At 35.3% G+C, this 21635-nt stretch overlaps 1 protein-coding gene across 1 annotated transcript in view; it reads left to right on the top strand.

The window, feature by feature from the left end:
- Positions 1-16536, top strand: part of LOC137647186 (alpha-1-inhibitor 3-like) — a 39837-nt gene extending 23301 nt beyond the window's left edge. Inside the window, exons 15-27 of the mRNA XM_068380510.1 lie at positions 333-558; positions 1535-1763; positions 4552-4757; positions 6841-6923; positions 7149-7267; positions 7721-7871; positions 9052-9185; positions 9842-9946; positions 10222-10495; positions 10610-10761; positions 15133-15345; positions 15626-16027; positions 16168-16536. Of these exons, the coding sequence (XP_068236611.1) occupies positions 333-558; positions 1535-1763; positions 4552-4757; positions 6841-6923; positions 7149-7267; positions 7721-7871; positions 9052-9185; positions 9842-9946; positions 10222-10495; positions 10610-10761; positions 15133-15345; positions 15626-16027; positions 16168-16212 (2339 nt within the window). The 3' untranslated portion in view covers positions 16213-16536. The remainder of the gene's footprint in view (positions 1-332; positions 559-1534; positions 1764-4551; positions 4758-6840; positions 6924-7148; positions 7268-7720; positions 7872-9051; positions 9186-9841; positions 9947-10221; positions 10496-10609; positions 10762-15132; positions 15346-15625; positions 16028-16167) is intronic.
- The last annotated feature ends 5099 nt before the right edge of the window (positions 16537-21635 follow it).

Here is a 21635-nt window from a genome sequence, read left to right as displayed (position 1 = left end):
CTACAGACCTAGTTGAAAAAGCAGGATGCTATAAGCCCAAAGGCTCCAATAGGGAAAAATAGCCCTGTGAGGAAAGGAAACAAGAAAATAAACAAACTACAAAAGAAGTACAGTAGTGAATGATTAAAATAGAATATTTTGAGAACAGTAACAACATTAAAAAAGATCTTTCATAAATATATATACTGTATATATATATATATATATATATATATATATATATATATATATATATATATATGTATATATATATATATATATATACATATATACTATAAAAACTTCAAAATAAAAACGAAGTGGAAGAGAAATAATGATATGATTCTTTTCAGGAACGGGATCATACCATGGTAGCCCCAGCAGATCCGGTTACTCGGGTAGTGCAAGTCGAAATCGGGTAGCCGCAGCTCCTATGGGAGCTCCCGTCGCAGCTTCCATGGATTCTATGGAATATGATTCAGACATGACCTTCGAGGAAACGACTTTGGAGGAGACCTCTGAAAGTGCCCCGAGAACTGATTTCCCCGAGACTTGGCTTTGGGATCTTGTTCATGTACCGTAAGATATAGTCGTCTCTCTCATCAGCCATTACTTGTTCACTGCATACCAAAGGCCTCAGACCTGTCCTTCCACTTGTGTCTTTTTATGGTCTTTCTATGCCAGAACACACCCGCAACCTTTTCTTGTTCGTCAATCCATCATCGTCTCTTTCTTCCCCTGCTTCTTTTGGAATCTCTAGTGACCCATTCTGTTATTCTTAATGTCCATTTATTATCTGTCATTCTTTTTATATGTCCTGCCAACATCCATATCTTTTCTTTACATGTTGTTAGAATATCCTCTACTTTAGTTTGCTCACGTATCCATATGCGTGTGTGTGTGTATGTGCATATTTCCTTTACCATTAATGTCCCTGTAAGTAAGCTTTCCTTCAATCGCTATGATAGTTGCACCTACTTTATATCATTCTGCTTTGCCTCCGTTCTTGCTTCCTTTCTTCAATCTTGCTGTTCAACCTCTTTTAGCTTTTCCCCCAGTTGCACTTGGGTGTTGGGTGTTGAATGGCCCCACAGGCTAAAATTCCTAAATCCAATCCAATCCATGTGTTATAAGCTTTACTATGTGAAAGATAGAAGTCTCTTTTAATTCTATATTACAGGGTTGTGGTGGTCTATTGGAAATGTCCCTGCCTGGCAATCTACCGTATTGAAGTTCGAGTCTTACTCAAGCTCGATAGTTTCTTGTAGTGCCTACAACCTCGCCATCCTTGTGAACTAAGGATGGAGCTTTTGGGGAAGCCTACAGGTTTACCTGCTGAGGCATCAGCAGCCATTGCCTGACCCTCCCAGGTTCTAGCTTGAGTGGAGAGGGACTTGCACGATGATGACATGTATATATTGTCAGTCTATAGGGCATTGTCCGGTCCCTTGCTTATGCCATTTATGAACGGCCTTTAAACCTTTAATATGTGCCAGTGTCAGCCATTATGCAATTTGCAAGCGTGTTTAAACAATCACATCCTTATCATTTCCAGAGAGTCTGGTGTTAGTTCCGAAACCTTGAAAGTACCGGACACCATCACCGAGTGGGTTGGAAAGGTGGTTTGCGTCCACCCGGAGAAAGGCATTGGGCTCTCAGAGCGAACCACCATCAAAACATTCACGCCCTTCTTCCTCGATCTCACCCTGCCGCCCTCTGTTAAGAGAGGAGAGATCCTCCCAGTTAAGATCTCTGTTTTCAACTACTTGTCTCAGCAACTACCTGTGAGTTCTTTAAAAGGAAATTACTTATTTTCATACGTATGTACTGATGCTTCATCCTAATTAATAGCTTATTATTGTTATTATTATTATTATTATTATTATTATTATTATTATTATTATTTACCTACTTGCTAAACTACAACCCTAGTTGGAAAAGTAGGATGCTATAAGCCCAGGGCCTCCAACAGGGAATAATAGTCCTGTGAGGAAAGGAAATAAAGAAACAAATAGTGTGCCTGAGTGTACCCTCAAGTAAGAGAACTCTAACCCAAGACAGTGGAAGAGCATGGTCCAGAGACTAAGGCACTACCCAAAAGTAAAACACAATGGTTTGATTTTGAAGTATCTTGTTCTAGAAGAGCTGCTTACCATAACTGAAGAGTGAAGTCTCTGCTACACTTACAAATGGAAAGTAGCCACTGAGAAGGTACAGGGCAGTAGTTGAAGTGAAAATTCTCATTATGACAGGATTGTATATTTTTTATGCCAATATGATTAAATGGTCACTGATTTCTAATGCTTTCAAAAGTATCTGTTTTTACAACAATTTAAAATAATTCTCTAGTAGTAATCTTATTTCTCATATGAAAATGCCACTTTGAAAAACCTTTCTTTTGTGCAATTATAAGAAAATATATACAGTAAATATATATGTATATATATGTATTATAACCACAGAAGGAAAAATTAAAAGACTTGATCGGAGACATCAAGAGACTCAACAATGAGAATACATACATAAAGACATCTGTTTTCCGTTAATCCGGTATTATTCTTTTATATGAAATCTGAATTTTCTGGAATTATCAAGAAACTGACAGCTTTGGGATCCCCTTCTCCTGTATAAATATGTCTTTGTATATGTATTCTCATTGTTGAGTCTGTTGATGTTCCTAATGGATGAAAGTACTAACTCCAGTCAAGTCTTTTCATTTTTCTTTCTGTGGCTATACACTAATACATTTTATACTCATCACATGTCGTCTTTCATGATTTATATATATATATATATATATATATATATATATATATATATATATATGTATATATATATATATATATATATATATATATACTTTTATATATATATATATATATACATATATATATATATGTATATATATACTTTATATATATATTTATATATATATACATATATACATATATATATATATATATATATATATACATAATATATATATATATATATATATATATATATATATACATATATATATACATATTATAGCCACGAAAGAAAAAATAAATTTTATATCGAAGTAACTTTACCCCTAAACTCCTATTTGTCTTAACTCCAACACCTTTGTAAAAGGCAAATCTGAGGAATAAAGGAAATGTTTAAAGGCTGGTGTTTGATGATGGTACAGTACGGAAATTATTTGCCTAAGCGGTCCTCCCTGGCTATCTGTTGGATGGGGATTTGAGACCCAGTCAAGCTTGATAGTTTGTAATAGTGTCTACAACCTCACCATCCATGTGAACTAGGGATGGGGGACTGTAGGTATACCTCCTGTGTCATCAGCAGACGTTGCCTGCCCCTCCCTGGTCCTAGCTTGGGGGAGAAGGGTCTTAGCTGCTGAATATATGTGTATATGATCAGTCTATAGAACATTATCCTGTCCTTTGCCTCTGCCATTCACGAGTAGCCATTAAACCTTGAAAGTGAATATGTGCAAGATAGATTGAACAATAAATGCTTATGTAGATGATTGGAAAGTGGAATTAGTATATTTGTATGAATATTTTGGATGATGGCAATTAAGTAACTGAATAGATGATGCAAGGAAGGTAACAGGATGTGCGCAATAGATAAGAAGGAAACTTGAAGCGTCCAAATGAACAACATACAGTATACAAGAGGATGGATAAAAGTTTGGAGAGGGTTAGGTCATGTGGAAGGAATGGAAGAGAAAAGATTGTAATTCTTTGTTGTGAGGAAGTGTAAGGGGACCACTTCGGAAGGGATAAATATATGGAATAGGAGAACTATCAGAAAATAAGGTTTTCAACATCCAGGGAGTGAAAGAAGGTGTGTTTGGGTTATGAAAAGTTTGTTGTTGTAAAAAGCTTTGCACAATGATTCATCACTTAAAGTATGAATGGGACACTGATCTTTTTTATATGTAGCAACCCCCGATAAGGAAAAGGCTAATAATGTTATGAGATACATGATCCTTGGCTATCATTATAACAGTATTTATGAATGTTTAGTAAAACCAGAAGCTACGTAAAGCATTGCTATCAAATTATGCAGGTTGCCTGAGTGCTTTGTTATTATGAAAAATATATTCTAATGTATTTTTTCTTAATATTGATAGATAACATTACTCTGGAAGAGCATTTTTGTTATTACAAAAACTATAGTTTAATGTATTTTTCTTAACATTGATAGGTTACGTTGTCTTTGGAAGAGCGTTTTTGTTATTACAAAAACTATAGTTTAATGTATTTCTCTTAACACTGATAGGTTACGTTGTCTTTGGAAGAGCGTTTTTGTTATTACAAAAACTATAGTTTAATGTATTTCTCTTAACATTGATAGGTTACGTTGTCTTTGGAAGAGCGTTTTTGTTATTACAAAAACTATAGTTTAATGTATTTTTCTTAACACTGATAGGTTACGTTGTCTTTGGAAGAGCGTTTTTGTTATTACAAAAACTATAGTTTAATGTATTTCTCTTAACATTGATAGGTTACGTTGTCTTTGGAAGAGCGTTTTTGTTATTACAAAAACTATAGTTTAATGTATTTCTCTTAACACTGATAGGTTACGTTGTCTTTGGAAGAGAGTGAGGAGTACGAGACACTTGAAACATCTACAGCGAGTCTTTGCATTGCATCAAACGAAATGCAGGTCCACACAGTCAAAATCCGACCACTAATCATCGGTGACGTCAATATCTCAGTGTCAGCCTTCGTGGACAGTGGACTCTCTGGCTCCTGTGGAGCAGTTGATGCTCGTTTCCAGATAAGGTAGGATTGACTAAGTGTTTGGTTTTTTTTATTCTTTTTGATAATACCAATGTTTATATTAGGAGAAAATACACAAATATTTTTTGTTCTATAAAATCTATCCATAAAGAAAAAATTAAGAAACTTCACATACCTGAATGACTGCATCCCCTGTCAAGAGTAAAAATTATCTTGGGAGTACTGTAGTGCCTTCAGTCCACTTCCCATGCTGCAATGTAGGCGTTATTGAAGTGCCTTTGCTATCTCAAAGTGAACTTTAGCTGCACCCACTTTTTATGCTTCTGTTCTACTTCCTCTCTTCCATCTTACGGCATAGTACGGCTTTCTTCCATTTACACCTGAACATTGATTGGCCTCCCTGCACCCAGAACTGGTTCGTACCTACAATAAAAAGGAAAATTTATGTTGAGTCTTTTCAGTACTCTTGCGGCCCCTCGATCCCCTCACGTTTTAGCCTTCTACTTACTTCATTTTCTGCTTCCATTCTTCCGTCTTTCTTTCCAACCTCTTTCAAATTTGAGTTTATAGTTCAACTACTGGACTTCCTTTGGTGCTGTATAGTTTTCCTGGCCTTAGCGACAGGCCATGTGGCCAGAATTCCTTATGAATAAACAAGCTCTTGGCATGCATCCCTGACAACTAGCAGACTGTCTAAGAGATATACTCCTCTTTGTAAACTTTGTAAAATTTGCTATTGTTGATGAGGCTCAGTTTCCATTCCTTTTAATTCCAGCGGTCTTTAAGGATGTATTTTATCACTTGATTTGTAATATTCTTTATCAGTAACTCTCTTCATTTGGGATTATCTACCATGACTCAATATTCACATTTCATATTCAATTGCTTACAACCATTCTCAATTTATTCTTATAGTTTCCGATGTCAGACTTCTACCTAAACAGAAGGACTGCAATTTAGTCTGGCTTATTGTCTTCAAGGTCATTTGTTTCTTTTTTCTCCTGCTGCTTTCTTATTCAGTGCATTGATACTCTTTAATGGCAATGAAATTACATTCCCTCATCTGATAAATTCTTGATACTAATAGTTACAAAAACTTGCCCTAAGAGGATTATAGATGATTGGTGATGATTTACTTGATTCTGTTCTTGTAGACACATTATTGCAAATAATTCATTGTAATTTCAAGGTTCAATGAAAATCCTATGAAAAAGATAACTGTGCATGTGGACTTGGACAAATGTAAGAATGCTATGATGTAATTAAAAGAAATTCTTTGATGAAATAGTTAATTAAAATGTTTTGGGATGGTTTGATCATGTTAAGAAAATCCAAGAAGATAGGATTGTCGAATGTGTATTTTTTGGAAAATTTTGAGATAAAGGAATGAAACCAGAGTTGTGAGGATTTAGTAGTGTGAAAGAAGTGATGAAATTGATGGGGTTTGATATGCAAGAGCTTTGAAATTGTATGTAAGAACGAAATAAAGGCTGGCCTATGCAAAGGTAGGTAGATGCGTTCCTGATAAATATTTTGATTAGATTTATGAAGAGGGTGTTGTTGTGGGAGCTTTCTGTCAAGGGATTCAGTTCTTGATAGAATATTTTAAAGAATGAATGTAACTAGGACAGATACCTAGGGTTTTTTTTATCCATTGAGCCCCCTCCCCTCTATGGATAAAGGATCTGGATTCTCTCTCTCTCTCTCTCTCTCTCTCTCTCTCTCTCTCTCTCTCTCTCTCTCTATGGTATATATACACACTAGTGTACATGACCCATCAAAAATGATGGGTAAATATTTATAGATATGCACACACATGCATCCCCTCTCACTAGGGTATGACTACTCTCTCACCCCTTACCCAAAGGACGGGAAGAGCTAAGCATGGCGGGAAAGAAATATATATATATATATATATATATATATATATACAAGACAATTGTTCTTTGTTATATAGGGAGATGTGTGTGTGTCTGTTTGCTCGTTTATGTCCCGCTGTGTTTATGTATATATTTAATGATAATTGTATGCAAGTCCTATTACTAGCAACTATCTTTGAATTAATATACTTTAGATATAAATAGGATTATTGAATGATATTCAGTACGTAATTCCATTTCTTCAGGGATGCGATGATTAAGCCAATTGTTGTTTTATCTGATGGCTTCCCAAGAGAAAAGACCTGGAACAGATATATCTGCTCGGATGGTACGTAAAAAAAACTTGTTTCCAAACTAAGATTAAAGATTTCTGTCGTTGGAAAATAGTTTTCTTTTCACATTTAGTATGTCAGGATGCCAGAGAACTTCAAATCATTCATTCATTCATTCACATTTAGTCTAAAATATTTTGAATTTTTCTTCAACGAATTGCTAAAGCTGTATGAAATCATTACCCATTATTTACTAATTGTTGTGTCACCACCCTGAGCAGATGTAGCAACCGGAGATGCCTTGGAAAGCTGGGAAGTCAGTGCCCCGCCTGCAATTGTGGAAGGATCAGACAGGGGATGGGTTGGCGTTGCTGGAGATCTGCTGGCGATATCTGTTGATGTAAGATGAATAATATATTGTGTTACAGGATTTTTAATGAAGCATTTGTTTTTATATTTCAGACATGCGCATTGTCATATTTTAAATTTTTGGCAATGTTTGCTTGTCTAGATACTCTTTCCTGTTGATTTCATAAAACACAGCTATAAAGGGCTGATATAGATATAATTTATTCTTCTTCATTGTCTTGATCAGTTATGTATGGATATCATTAGCTTAATCTGAGAATCATTGTAATTTTAACTTCAAAATCCAAAAGTGGCCGAGTGCACTTCTGGGAACATTGTGGTACTATAACAAACTGCATAGCTTCAAAATGAACCACTTCCTAGTATAGTTAGATTATGAAAAGTGAAATTAGAATAGCTTATGAAAGGCAACATAAGTACTTGGTAATCCTCATTAATGCTCCCATTTTGGAGGATTAAATATTGATGGTAATACTTTTTTCAGAACCTCGGCCATCTCATCAATATGCCTTACGGATGTGGAGAACAGAACATGCTTAACTTGGCCCCCAATATTTTCATCATGCAATACTTAGAGGCGACAAAACAAAATGTGCCAGAGGTCATGGAAAAGCTTATGAGATACATGAAAACAGGTATGGTCAGTTTTTTCTGACAGAAATGTTAAAAAAAAAAAATTCAATTTAAATTGTTAAAGGATATTGTTGGTTTATTTGTTTTCTAGATACAATATATACTGTACTGGAGTAATTTTAATACCATTCTTCATTAGTCTTATCTTTATGAAATTTCATTATTTTCAAAAACTTAATCGCAGTATTCAAGTGTAATAACAAGTTAAGGGATAAGAGAAAGATTCAAATGGAATTGATTCAATATTTTAATTTCATTACAAATTACCAGGGCTAAAACATAAAAAATATAGTATTTAGAAATGTATCAATTGGCAGATAATGTTCGGTAACCTGTATTTTTTAGCTTCAATGTGACTTTTATTGAACACAGTGTTACAAGATTCAAATTTCTTTATTCCCTCTTCTCAAATGTTCCCAGAAAAGCCAAACAAATATGTTGAAAGGAAGCATAGTTATTAATAGTTGAATTTCTATTTTTGATAATGCCTACTTTCAATGATGGTCTTGAGTATAAAATATATTTTCACTTATGGGTATCACTAATTTTATTTTCTCTTCCAGCAGATGTATTTTGAAAGAAGAAAAAATTATTTGATTAAATTGTTAGGTCTTTAAAGGCCATAGTAGACATATTTTCTCTAATTCACAAAACTTTGGCAATAAACATAATTTCCTTCGCCAAAATCGAAGATTTTGCGAAGGTTGTGTATTCATCCCTGTTGTCTGTTTCTCAGTTAATTATTTGTTTGTGTGCAAATTTACACGAAAAATACAGTACCAATGTTTACCAAAATTATTATTCATGTTGGGTATAATGCAAGGATGAATTGGTTACATTTTGGATAAAGTACAGCACATCAAAGTGCAAGTACTCAGCAGTACTTTGAAAATAATTGTAATGTTAATTAAATGGCAAATATTTTGTTAGTTTATTATGTGTTTGTGAACAATTTTATGCAAAAACTACAAAACCAATTGCATCAAAACTTGGTGGACATGTGGTGTATAACCCAAGGATAAATCCATTAGATTTTGTAAAAAATACATAGAAGTACAAGTATGCAGTAGAGTTAAGAGCAAAATAAGACTGCTTGACGTGGTGAAGGCATGCTCTCTACTGAGTGCCCCTCTAGTTTGTGTTATAAAACCGGGCAATGGTTCAACATTTGTCTCCTTCCAGGCTATCAACGACAGCTTCTGTACATGCGTCACGATGGCTCCTTCAGTGCATTTGGAAATGCTGATGACTCTGGGTCTACATGGCTGACAGCATTTGTGCTCAAGTCCTTTGCTCTTTCAAGGCAATATATTTTGGTGGGTCTTTAGAACAACAGTTCTAGTTCAGAGAGATAAAAAGGGTCTCTTAATCAGAGAGATTATTATTGTATTTCACTTTTTGTTGCAAGGAATTACCATCCTTGATAAGCAAAGTCCAGTGGAAAACAATTATTGCTTTTGTAGTCCATTCTAATACTTTTGTATAACTTCCATAGGAATAAATATGTTGGTAATAAGGTGCTTGTAGTTGATAGATCCATTTCCAAATGGTTAAATTTTCAAAGTATATCTTGTCTAATGTGACTCATACAAAGGACAGATTTACGTGTGTATCCAAGTGCCATAGTTTATTAGACATGTTTTATTATGCTCCCAAAGTGGGTTTTATATTATAAAAAGAACAAATGATAGCCAATGTGCTTCATAGAGAGTTTCAATGACAAGAATGATGATATGAGTAAAATAGGTGGAACAAGAGCAGTAACTAGAATTGGATGTAGAATTGAGTAGGAGCTTGTGAAAAAAAACTCTAAATATAGGAACAGAAATGTGGTATATGCTATCAACTTATGATAGCCCTATTGGAACAAGATAACAAATTACATTAAATTCCATTAAACTGAAGGGAGGAGAATACATAATTATCTAATTAATTCTGGGGTAAAATTGATGTACACTAATTTCTTTTCCAGGTTGACCAAAATAAGATGAACAAGACAAGCAAATGGCTCCGAAAGCAGCAACGCCCAGATGGTTGCTTCCAGTCTGTTGGAACAACATTCAGTAAAGCCATGAGAGTACGTATTTTCTGCATATATATATATATTTCTGATTATTCACAATTGAATCTATCTCAGATTAGCAAGAAGTTTCAGGAACGATATAATTTTAAAAGAATCGTGTATTCTAAACCCCAGCAGGAAGGCATTCAATATTTTATCATATTCATATAGTAATTAGGGTCAATGGATGTCATATCACAAAATCTAAAAGATATTTCAGTAACGTTATTTTGAAGGAACATATAAATCAGGTGAGGTATTCTGTAATCTATTTTCCTCCACAACAACAGGGTGGCATAAAAGAGGATGGCTCATCGGTGCCATTGACTGCTTACACCATGATTTCTCTCCTGGAAGCTGGCGAGGAGAGTTCACTGTCTTCGGCGACTTCAGCAGCTGAGTGTCTGAGAGCAGACTCCTCCAAGGACCCCTACATTCTGGCTCTTAAGGCTTATGCCTTTGCCCTTGCCAAAGACGACATTGCCCAAAGTCTTCTGGGCCAACTGCTCTCTCTTGCTACCGATGAAGGAAAGTCCATGCATTGGGAACTCCGGCGCTCTGAATGTATGGATGCCTTAGATGTCTTTTGATTATTGAGTGATACAAATTTTGTAAACTGTGCAAAATTTTTTAAGCTATTTTTAAACTTTTCTAACCTTTTATCTCTTTACAATTCAGGGGGAAGCAGATCAATTGAAGTAGAAACCGCTGGGTATGCCATCCTTGCCATGTTAAAGACTGATGCAAAGACGTATGAATTGGAAATCTTGAAAATTGTTAAGTGGATCACTTATCAGAGAAATGGATATGGAGGCTTTATCTCAACCCAGGTAGATTATTTTCATGCGCTTAATTATTATTAGAATGTCGAAACATCCTGAATTTTTATGAAGGATTTTGTAGGAACAATATTTAATGAAGAGCTACATGATTACTCTCTCTCTCTCTCTCTCTCTCTCTCTCTCTCTCTCTCTCTCTCTCTCTCTCTCTATATATATATATATATATATACATATATATATATATATATATATATATATATATATATATATATATATGCATAAAGAGAAAGTGAAATACAGTGAACCCTCGCTACTTCGCGGTTCGACCATCGCGGATTCACCATTTCGAGGGTTTTTTTCCATAACCCATATATATATATATATATATATATATATATATATATATATATACATATTGCGGATTTTCCGGAAATTTCGAAAATACCGCGAAATCTGAAGACCCCCAAATACGATATTTCGTTACCTGTAATTCCATTAATACTGTAATTAGTAATATCTGCTCTTACTGATTGTTCATTGCATTACATATGATATATAATTCAGCACAGAAAGAAATAAAACACGAAAAGAGAATGTGATCATACGATAATACAGTACTGTATACAGTACGTAGTAAAATTAAATCGAACATGAAACGCAAATCAGATGCAGTCATACCATATTAGAATGGTGTAAGGCTGCTGATGGCTACTACTGTACAGTACTACAAATGTAATGGATGTGCTTCTTTTCCATGAATCTTTGGTATGTATACGTACGTAGCTGCATCCAATAATATTCTTTGTTGCAAAAATCCCATTTCGAATAAGCGTACGAGAGAGAGAGAGAGAGAGAGAGAGAGAGAGAGAGAGAGAGAGATCCTACAAAAGAATAAAATAACATAGGTAAAGCTATTATTATTATTGTTATTATTATCATTATTGTTGTTGTTGTTAATAAAATTATTATTGTTATTATTTTTATCATTATTATTATTATTATTACTGTATTATTATCATTATTTATTATTATTATTATTAATACTGTACGTACGGTATCTTGTACTTTGAGTTGGTAACCTACGCATCATATAAGACGGGTTGTTATTGGTTCAAGCGCTGATAGATGACGAATCAGAACTCAAGTTTTGTTATCTAGCCTGTGATTGGTGTTTTGCCCGCATCTCCAGCTTCCAGCCTCTGTTCGCGGCCACTTTCTCTTACGGCGTATCGCTGAGTAGACGTTCTTAAGTTTGTGAAGTTTAATCTGTGCTGTGTGTGACTGTTTTAAGTTGAACTTTTTGTTGAACTTTCAGTTAAATCCTACTGTACAATGCCTCCCAAGCGTTCTGCTTCTACTAAGGCTGGTAGTGAGCCTAAACGCCACCGAAGGATGATGACTTTTGCTGAGAAGGTTACGCTTCTCGATATGTTGAAAGACGGTAGAAGCTACGCGGCCGCAGCGCGCCATTTTGGAATCAACGAATCTACTGTTCGCTATATCAAGAAGGACGAGGCGAACATTAGAAAGACGGCTGCAATCACCTTTAGCAGATCAGCGAAGCGAGTCGTTACAATGCGTAATAAAACGATCGTACACATGAAAGGTGCTTTAGCTGTGTGGATTGCCGACTGCCGGAAGAAGAACATAGCCTTGGATACGAACACCATCCGAACAAAGGCTTTGAGCTTGTATGAGAATTTTGCTGCAAAGGAACCTCAAGACGACGACGGCAACCATGCTGAAGAAGATGATGATGCAGATGAACCTCAACCAGGGACATCCACTGATTCCCAGCCTCAGAAACAACGTTTTTCCGCCAGCAAAGGATGGTTCGCGAAGTTTCAGAAACGCTTCGCCCTGAAAAGCGTTTCCCTGCATGGCGAGGCTGCTTCGGCTGACACTGCCGCTGCTGAAACTTACGTGAACCAAACATTCAAGAATATTATCGCCGAAGGTGGATACAAGCCGGAACAAGTGTTTAATATAGATGAGACCGGCTTGTTTTGGAAGAGAATGCCGTCGCGAACTTTCCTGTTGAAAGAGGAAGCCAAAGCCTCTGGCTTTAAAGCATTCAAGGATCGTGTTACCCTCGTGATGTGTGGCAATGCTGCTGGATTTTTGCTAAGGCCGGGGCTTATTTGTAAGTCGAAAAATCCTCACGCTTTGAAAAATAAAAACAAGAATCTCCTTCCCGTGTACTGGATGCATAATCCAAAAGCATGGATTACGAAGATGCTGACCTCCAACTGGTTCCACCAGTGTTTCATCCCGCAAGTCAGTGAATATCTCTTAGAGAAGGGCTTGCCATTCAAGATCCTTCTCCTTATGGATAACGCTGGTGGACACGCAACTGACCTGTCGCGTGAGGGCGTTCAGGTTGAGTTCCTGCCACCCAACACCACATCATTAATTCAACCGATGGACCAGGGGGGTTATCAGGGCGTTCAAGGCCCTCTACACGAAGAATACCTTGGCGGACCTCGTTGCGTGTGTGGATGCTGCCCAAGAGGATGAGGATGAAGATTTTAACTTGAAGGCGTACTGGCGGCAGTACACCATAGCCACGTGCCTGAAGAATATTCAGAAGGCACTTCAAGAGATGAAACCTGCAACTGTGAATGCGAGCTGGAAGAAGTTGTGGCCCGAGATTGTTTACGACGACGAGGGATTTACTCCGTCGGAAATCCAACACTCTGCAATACGCAAATCTGTGCAGTTGGCTGCCATAATTGGAGGTGATGGGTTTGGCGACATGACGACTGAAGACGTCGACGAGTTGTTGGACTGCCATTCCCAGCCCCTAACTGATGCAGACCTCGAAGACCTGACGAAATCGGCAAGCGAAGAAGAGAGTGAAACCCAGGAAGAGACCCAAGAAAATTTCGAAGAAACGGGCTTAACATTAGAACGGCTTGCCAAGGCCTGCAACCATGCGAAGGAGTTGAAAGAAATGTTGCAAGAGTGGGACGAGGATATGGTTCGGTCTATGCAATTCTCTAACAAGGTCGATGGCATCATGACTCCCTACAGGATGCTCTTAGATCGAAAAAAGAAGCAGTGGCAACAACTTCCGATCACAATGTTCTTCCAGCCTCGCAAAAAAGAGCCAGTTCCTCCTGCTACTACGCCTTCGGAAGAAATTGAAGAAGTTGAAGAGGTGTCCCAGGAAAAGACACCTCCGTCTGAAGAGACGTAAAATTACTATCATTGGCTGCACAGTAGAACACATCATCAGCTTCATCATCATCATTTCTACTGTGCAGCAATTCATCGCCATCATCATTCAAGTTTTTCTTGAACTTCTTTCGTGGTGAGTACAGTAACAATCTTTATTTTTTACTTAAATATTCTAACATTTTAATATTTGTGCCTGTTTTATAGTTTAGTACTGTATGCATTAAGTTAAAGGGAAGGTTTTAAAAGTCTACATGTTGTAACCTATCCTTTTTTTTTTGTTTAAAATTTACATTTACGTACGTAAAACAATCTCTCTCTCTCTCTCTCTCTCTCTCTCTCTCTCTCTCTCTCTCTCTCTCTCTCTCTCTCTCTCTCTCTCGTAAATTGATTTTTTTTGTTTAAAATTTACATTTACAGTACGTACGTAAAACAACCTCTCTCTCTCTCTCTCTCTCTCTCTCTCTCTCTCTCTCTCTCTCTCTCTCTCTCTCTCTCTCTCTCTCTAAATTGTTTTCCTGCTTTGCTACGTACAATATGTACTATACAGTACTGTATGATTTTATATAGATACGGTAAATTATATTTGTAAGGTAACATATTTTGTAAATGCTTTTACTGTAAATACTGTATCATTATTTATCACTTTCATCATGCGCGTTAAATGCCTTGTTTGTTCTGAGCGTGGTTGTTTACTGAGCGTACAGTACTTTATGACACCGTCGTTTCAGGCGGCGTCATAAAGAAAAACATTTCATTTGGAAGTCCTAAGAAAAATTAAGTAAAACATTGGTAATAACAAAATCAACATACTGTATAATCAATATAATCGATGCAAAAACTAACCTATACATATATGTGTACACTAAATGAGTTTGTTTCTTCATTATGATCAGAGATGAACGTAAACAAAACATTGGTTGCCATTTTTTATCGTGCTTTTTAGGTGTTTAGGAAACGCATGATATAAAATCGCCTTTAATATTTGTGCCTGTTTTAGTTTAGGGTGCTGTAGTACATGCATTAAGTGTTCTGTACATTAAAGGGTAGTTTGTTAACAGTACTACGTACAAGGGAAGGTTTTAAAAGTCCGAATATACATGTTAAATAAATAGGTAAATATGATGTCACTACTTCACGGATTTTCACCTATCGCGGCCGGGTCTGGAACCTATCTACCGGGATAAACGAGGGTTCGCTGTATACACATACATTTATATCTTTGTTTTTGTATTTCCACAGGACACAGTGATAGCTCTGCAGGCAATGGCTAGTTTTGAGACTTACTTGAGCAGGGGTGAATTGAATGCCGTCGTCTCGGTCAAAACGACAGACTTAACGCACTCCTTTAAAGTTGATGAGAACAACAAACTTGTACAACAGCAGGTTACAGTTCCTTCTTTCCCGACAACCATTAAATTGAACATGGAAGGAAGTGGTTGCACTCTTATGCAGGTAAAAGGTTGGGAATAATGGTCAATAATTACAATCAATGAACCTAGTTAGAACTATTCTGTATGGTAAGAGTTGTATAAATAAAAAAGTACAATAGTGACCGAATTCTTCCACATTTACAGTAGTATTACTGAAGAAACAGAAGCAACAATTTTTTTTTTCTTATTTCTAATTAATAAAGAATTCCTTCCTAGTAACAAACTTTTGTAAATCATTCTTATTTAGGGTGTCCTTTTCAATCATAACATTTTAAGAGCTGCAATTTATATCATTGGAACAGGCTGTTCTCCGTTACAACATCCCTGAACCGGAAGCTAGCGATGCCTTTGGCTTGACGGTAAGTGCCCGAACTGTTCGTGATAAGGCCTGTGTCACCAAGCAGGTGGATTTCTGCGTGTCATATCTTCTCCCAGATGGAAATACCAACATGGTGGTTATCGAGCTCAACCTTGTGTCTGGGTATATCCCAAGCAAAGATGATCTTAAAAGATTGGTCGGGGATTCGGGCCGATTCAAGCGTTATGAAGTAGATGGAAGCAAGGTGTCACTTTATGTTGATGAGCTCACAGGTGAAAAGCTCTGCGGCGACATCAGAGTGATACGTGAAATCACTGTGGAAGACGTTAAGCCTGGTTCAATAGTCGTCTATGATTACTATCAGCCTGAGTTCTCACTTAGCAAGGTAAAGTGTATTGCAGAATTGATTGTGATTCTTTTTGCTGTGACTTTGGGCATTAGTTTATTGCTTTTGAATAACTTTTTCATAACAAATTGATAGTTGAAGGGAAACCAGTATAACATGTTTTTTTCCTTCCTTTCTAGTCGTATGAACTACCTCCAGTAACTGACTGTCTTCGTGCCTGGTAAGGGATGGCTCTGCAAGTGTTCCTGTTCCATGGGTCTTTAAACATCACAGGAGGAAACTCAAATGAAAGCCAATAACTTCCGAACATCCAATTTCTGGATTATATCGCAATTAAAGAACAAGAGATTGAAACTACACAGCCTAAATAAATTTTTACATTTACCCCATGGTTGCCTACATACTTATTTCAGGTTCATCCATTAACATGAGATACATTTCTTAATGTTTGTCAAATCTTGACATCAACTATTAAATCATAATTGAATGAATTAATCTGTACAAAAGAGATGTGTTTCTCTTGACAAACAATAGAGCAAGAAAACTTGGTGTTTTGTTTCATTTAGACACAACTGCATAGCTGTCTACCATTAACTTTCACTCATAGTCTTTGCATCATCTCTTTGCCTCCTAGTTTCACTTACTTTTTACCCTTCTGCTATACCTCCATATCTGCTGCATTTTGTCTATCTTGCTGTCTAATCTCTTTTAACTTTAATTCTCTTGTAATATCACTCACAGAAACATTATACAGTAGGAAGCTGCCCGAAGGAACTTCCATCAGGATGACATGGCTATCTCACCCAAAAATAGATTTTTCCTACGTCAAAACCCATTTTTGGGCTCAGCCATGTCGTGCTGATGGAAGGTTCCTTTAGGCAGCTTTTTAAGGGATATTTGGCTACTACATGCCTTAGAAAGCTGCCTAAAGGAACCTTCCATCAGGACGACATGGCCATATCACCAAAAAATAGATTTTTAGCTTTGCTCAAAATCTGTTTTGTAGTGTGCCTGTGAAATTCTCCCCTGATTGCCCCTTGTCATTAAAATTGCGTCACACAGTATGTAAATCTACGTATCCCATTGGCTTTAAATAGGATCCCAGGTCCCAGCACCAGGTTATATGATATAAATCCCATAAATGCAATTCCTTGTCCTCTTCCAACATTACCATCGAACTTGACCTAGCTTCAAATTTCCCCTATTCAGTAATGAATCTCCAGAAGCCCACATGAGAGATTTGAATATGACTCAATGGTCTTGCTAAATTTGATAAAAAAAATAAATTTCTGGTCTCGGTGATGTAAATAAGACATTACCCAGTATTAGGAGGATCAAAATAACTTGAACCATCACGGCAATTTTATTGGATGTCGGTGATTTTACAACTGATTCAGTTTTTTTTTTTTTTTTTTTTTTTTTTTTTTTTTTTTTTTTTTTTTTACTGTGAAATCATGTTCTTGTATGAAGTGAATATGTCTGAATATTAATAAGGTTACATGTAAAGTATGATTTATTAATAAACTATAAGCCTTTTTATATGTACTACATTGGAGGTGGGATAAATGTGATGTGAAGGCATTCGTAAGAAGACACGACAACCTGCTGGAATTTTACTACCTTTGGTTAAACTCCAGAACATACATTAGAAGTAAATATATAGCAATGTTTATGCACTTCTTTCAATTATGTATGAGACATGGACAAGTCTGCATAAAATACTATGGTTCTTTAAATGTCGAAAATTACTCTTCACAACTTAGAAAAATTATCTTACCCATGAGTGTTTAATTGTAGTTGTGATTACTTGAGCCTAGAAAGTAATGGCAGCCATTTTTTTGTTTCTATCTGAATAACATCATTTATGATCATTCTGTTTTTACAGGGGTTAAAGGATGGGTCATTTAATTTGAAATAGTTAACAGTGCAACTTTGGAGTTTGGAACTGCTAGGTAAGCTGCTTTTATCTTTGAGTTAGTAGAATAGAATACATAACATTTTGAAAAGTCCAATAATAAAAATGTTTGGGATATTGAAACAAAGAATTATCTGCTATGTTTGTAGCAAAGAGGCTAACTTAAATTACTTATAGTCAATCCCTGCTACAAATTAGAAATGTATATTTCAAAAGCCAGTCACAATCGCGACTGTAGTATCTTTTTATAATGTGATCCTGAAATTCGAAAGCCGTTCATGATAATAATGATGAATTTATGTTATGATGAGGTTCTTATGACATAGATGACAAATACAGTACAATACTACCGTATGTGCTAATTAATAAAATTGGCCAGGAATATAAGTTAGAAATAAGTCTGTGGAAACTGCAGGTATTCACTGTTTGAGACAGAAAAACAAGATACCAAACAGGTTGCATTCAAAATCAATATCTTATATAAAAATGAAAGATTGTCATTTTGCAAATGAAATATATTTGAATAAGATTGCACATTATTGATAATGATGAAAATAAACTATTAAACAGCAAGACTAGCAAACAATAAAATTCTGTAACACCCAAAGAAAATTAAACTTTAATATTCTTCAAGGAATATGATCATCCACGTAAATGTGAATCCTTCCCCTTAGTGGATTAGACTGGTAAAGTCTATTGGGGGTGCAGATATCTATTGTTATCTCAGGATACGTCCCTGATTATAAACGATATCTTCGGATAGTCGTTCTGGGGTTTGGAACCCTGTGATACCTGACGGTAATTCTCTTGTAATATCACTCGCAGTAATATTATACAGTAGGAAGCATCTGAAGCGAACTTCCATCAGGACGACATAGCTTGAGCCTCCCAAAAAATTGTCAAGAAGAATAGACAGAGAAGAGTTTGTCAAGAATGGTAACAAATGAGACCTTCGTTAGCCACCACGTGACGAGAATATGTCAATTGAAGATTTCCTTAGAAATACCAAATGAATGAATAAATATATGGTTATGTTAAACAAGAACATTATTAACTCTCATCATTTCTAGATTCAGATATGTGACACTATGCTATGCACCTAGGGTCGTCTATAAGTATTCTAAATAAGGATTAAAAAAAAAAAAATCTTTCAAGTGATATTCTTACAACTACAAATTATTATTGTTATTGTCATCATTATAAATATTATTATTGGAAAACAAGAATGGGCTCCAACAGGGGTAGTAGCCCAATACTAGAAGGAAATTGAAGTAATGAATGAATTATAAATGGAAATTAATAAAAAGAATATGAAACACATTAAGGTCAGTTATAATGTTATATAGATAAGTCATGGTTATGAGATATACAGTGGCTACCCCAACATAGATTGGGAACTAAAAAAAAAGGTGACCCTCATTTGCTACTTGTCAATAACAATGGCAATAATAATAATGCTAATAATTAGCCGTTGGAATACTAAAGTATCATCTTTACTCCCTGTTCGAAATGTTCTGGAATAGCTTATTGCTAATTCTTTCATTCTACCTTGTTTCAAGTAATATTCTCTTGTCTGTTCCTGACCTGTTAATTATCTTAATTTGTTGGGCAGGAACTTACGGTCTATTAAATTTCTTATTCCTGATATAGATATTAATCTCTGGCACCGTCGCTCAATTAGTTCGTTATGCATGTTCCATAATTTTTTTTTTTTTTTTTTATTCTGACCATCCTTTACATTCAGATCTTCCCAGTCAGTACCATCCTGTTCGTAATACTAGGTATGCAGTTAATTCTAATAGTCATGCATTCTCCATCATGAAGCTACACAGTATTCTAGAAATTTTATTCCTGCTATGACCAAGTTATGGAATGATCTTAATCGAGTTGTTGAATCGGTAATCGTCAACAATTCAAACTTTCAGCAAATCTTTTTTTGTTGAACTAGCGGAGAAATATTATAGTTTATATGTGAAACATATGTTGTAATGTTGCTACTGCTCTTAAATTATTTCATTTTAAATGTGCATTACTTCCTATGTAGTTTGTTTGTTTCCTTATTTATTTTCCATACTGGGCTATTTTTCCCTGTTGGAGCCCTTAGCCTTATAACAGCCTGCTTTTCTAACTAGGGTTGTAGCTTAGCTAATAATAATAATAATAATAATAATAATAATAATAATAATAATAATAATAATAATAATAATAATAATAAAACATTAATGATAATTGTATTACGTTTAAACGATTGTTTAATATCTTAGATTTATATTAGTCTTACTGTACAATGAAAAACATTAATTTTTTCATATTTAAATGATTCATATTTGAGTAAATTGATGACAACAAGTATTGTTCTTTATTGAAATATGAAGAATTTAATATATCAGTTTCTATTTAGATACTCAGGTTCAGGTTCAGGTTCCGGGGTGAGGCATAGCCTTTACAACGGCGCCTCTAACGCTTATCTTCTTGTACTGTTTTGTCTTTTCTTCCACATTAGGTTTAATACTTCTTTTTTCTTTTCTATATTTGTTTCACTAAATAAAAATAATCCTACTATTTTCTTTGGGTCTTCCTCGTATGATTGTTGTAGCTCAATTACTTTATTCCTTTCTTTTCTATATTCCTGGCAAAATAACAAAAAATGTATCAAATCTTCCTCCTCATTTTCACAAAAATTACAGTTTACATTCCCTCCATTGTGTCTATTTACAATATTTAGTTTTAACGTATTAGTTCTTGCTCTAAAAAATATCACTGAAGCAAATGTATTGTCATAAATTAACTCTTCTTTAATTTCTTTCTTCCACGTTCTATATATTTCTAGGCTCACTTTACTTTCGATTTCTTCTTTCCACTTTTCAGTATCCCACTTTCTGGTTTCCGTTTTTATTTCTGCCTTGTTCATTCTTCTTATTTGTCTTATACCTAAACTTAATTCTTCCAAATACTTTGCAGGTTGTTTCCACCATCTTCCTTCTTTTTCTTGAATATCCTGGATAATTATTTTCAGTATTTCCTTCTTTCCATTCAGGGTACGATTTAAGTACTGCAGCTTCCCATCCATCACCCTTGTTTTCATAGAAGATGCACCTATCTCCCCTCTTAGAGCAGTATTAGCTGTGCTTTTAGTGGCACCTAAAATCTTCCTATATACCCCATTCTCTATTCTTTGTAGTTTCTCTATTTCAGTTTCTGTTAGATTTATAACATTTGTTCCATACAAAATAGATGGTAAAGCAATACTTTTCCAGAACGTTTTTCCTATCATCACTTTATTGCAACTTTTCTCTATAACTGAATATGTTAGATTAGCTAATTTTTGTGCCTTTTCTATCATTACCCTTTTCTGAGTTTTAAATATATTCCTACTATTGTCTAGCTTTATTCCTAAGTATGTCAAACTTTCTACTACTTTGATTCCCACTATGTTATCTGGCTTTTCTTTCATATTGTAAATCATAATATTACTCTTCTCTTTATTAATTTCCAACCCACATTTTTTACTAGTTTCTACTAATATCTGAATGTTACGCTTAGCATTATGTATATCCTGTGCAATTATTAAGGCATCATCAGCAAAAAATAATGATTCTATCTTTATTAACTGATTTCTGAAACCGTTTCCTTCCTCTTCTATTTTCTTCATGATAATATACGTAATCAGTTTAAAAAGTGAAGTTGATCCTGTGCAACCTTGTTTAATTCCACTTGTAACTTCCATTTCTT

The sequence above is a fragment of the Palaemon carinicauda genome, chromosome 9, assembly GCF_036898095.1.
Source record: "Palaemon carinicauda isolate YSFRI2023 chromosome 9, ASM3689809v2, whole genome shotgun sequence".
In the NCBI taxonomy this organism is placed as follows: Eukaryota; Metazoa; Arthropoda; class Malacostraca; order Decapoda; family Palaemonidae; genus Palaemon; species Palaemon carinicauda.
The sequence above is the reverse complement of the archived record's forward strand: the minus strand, read 5'-3'. Positions and strand labels throughout refer to the sequence as shown.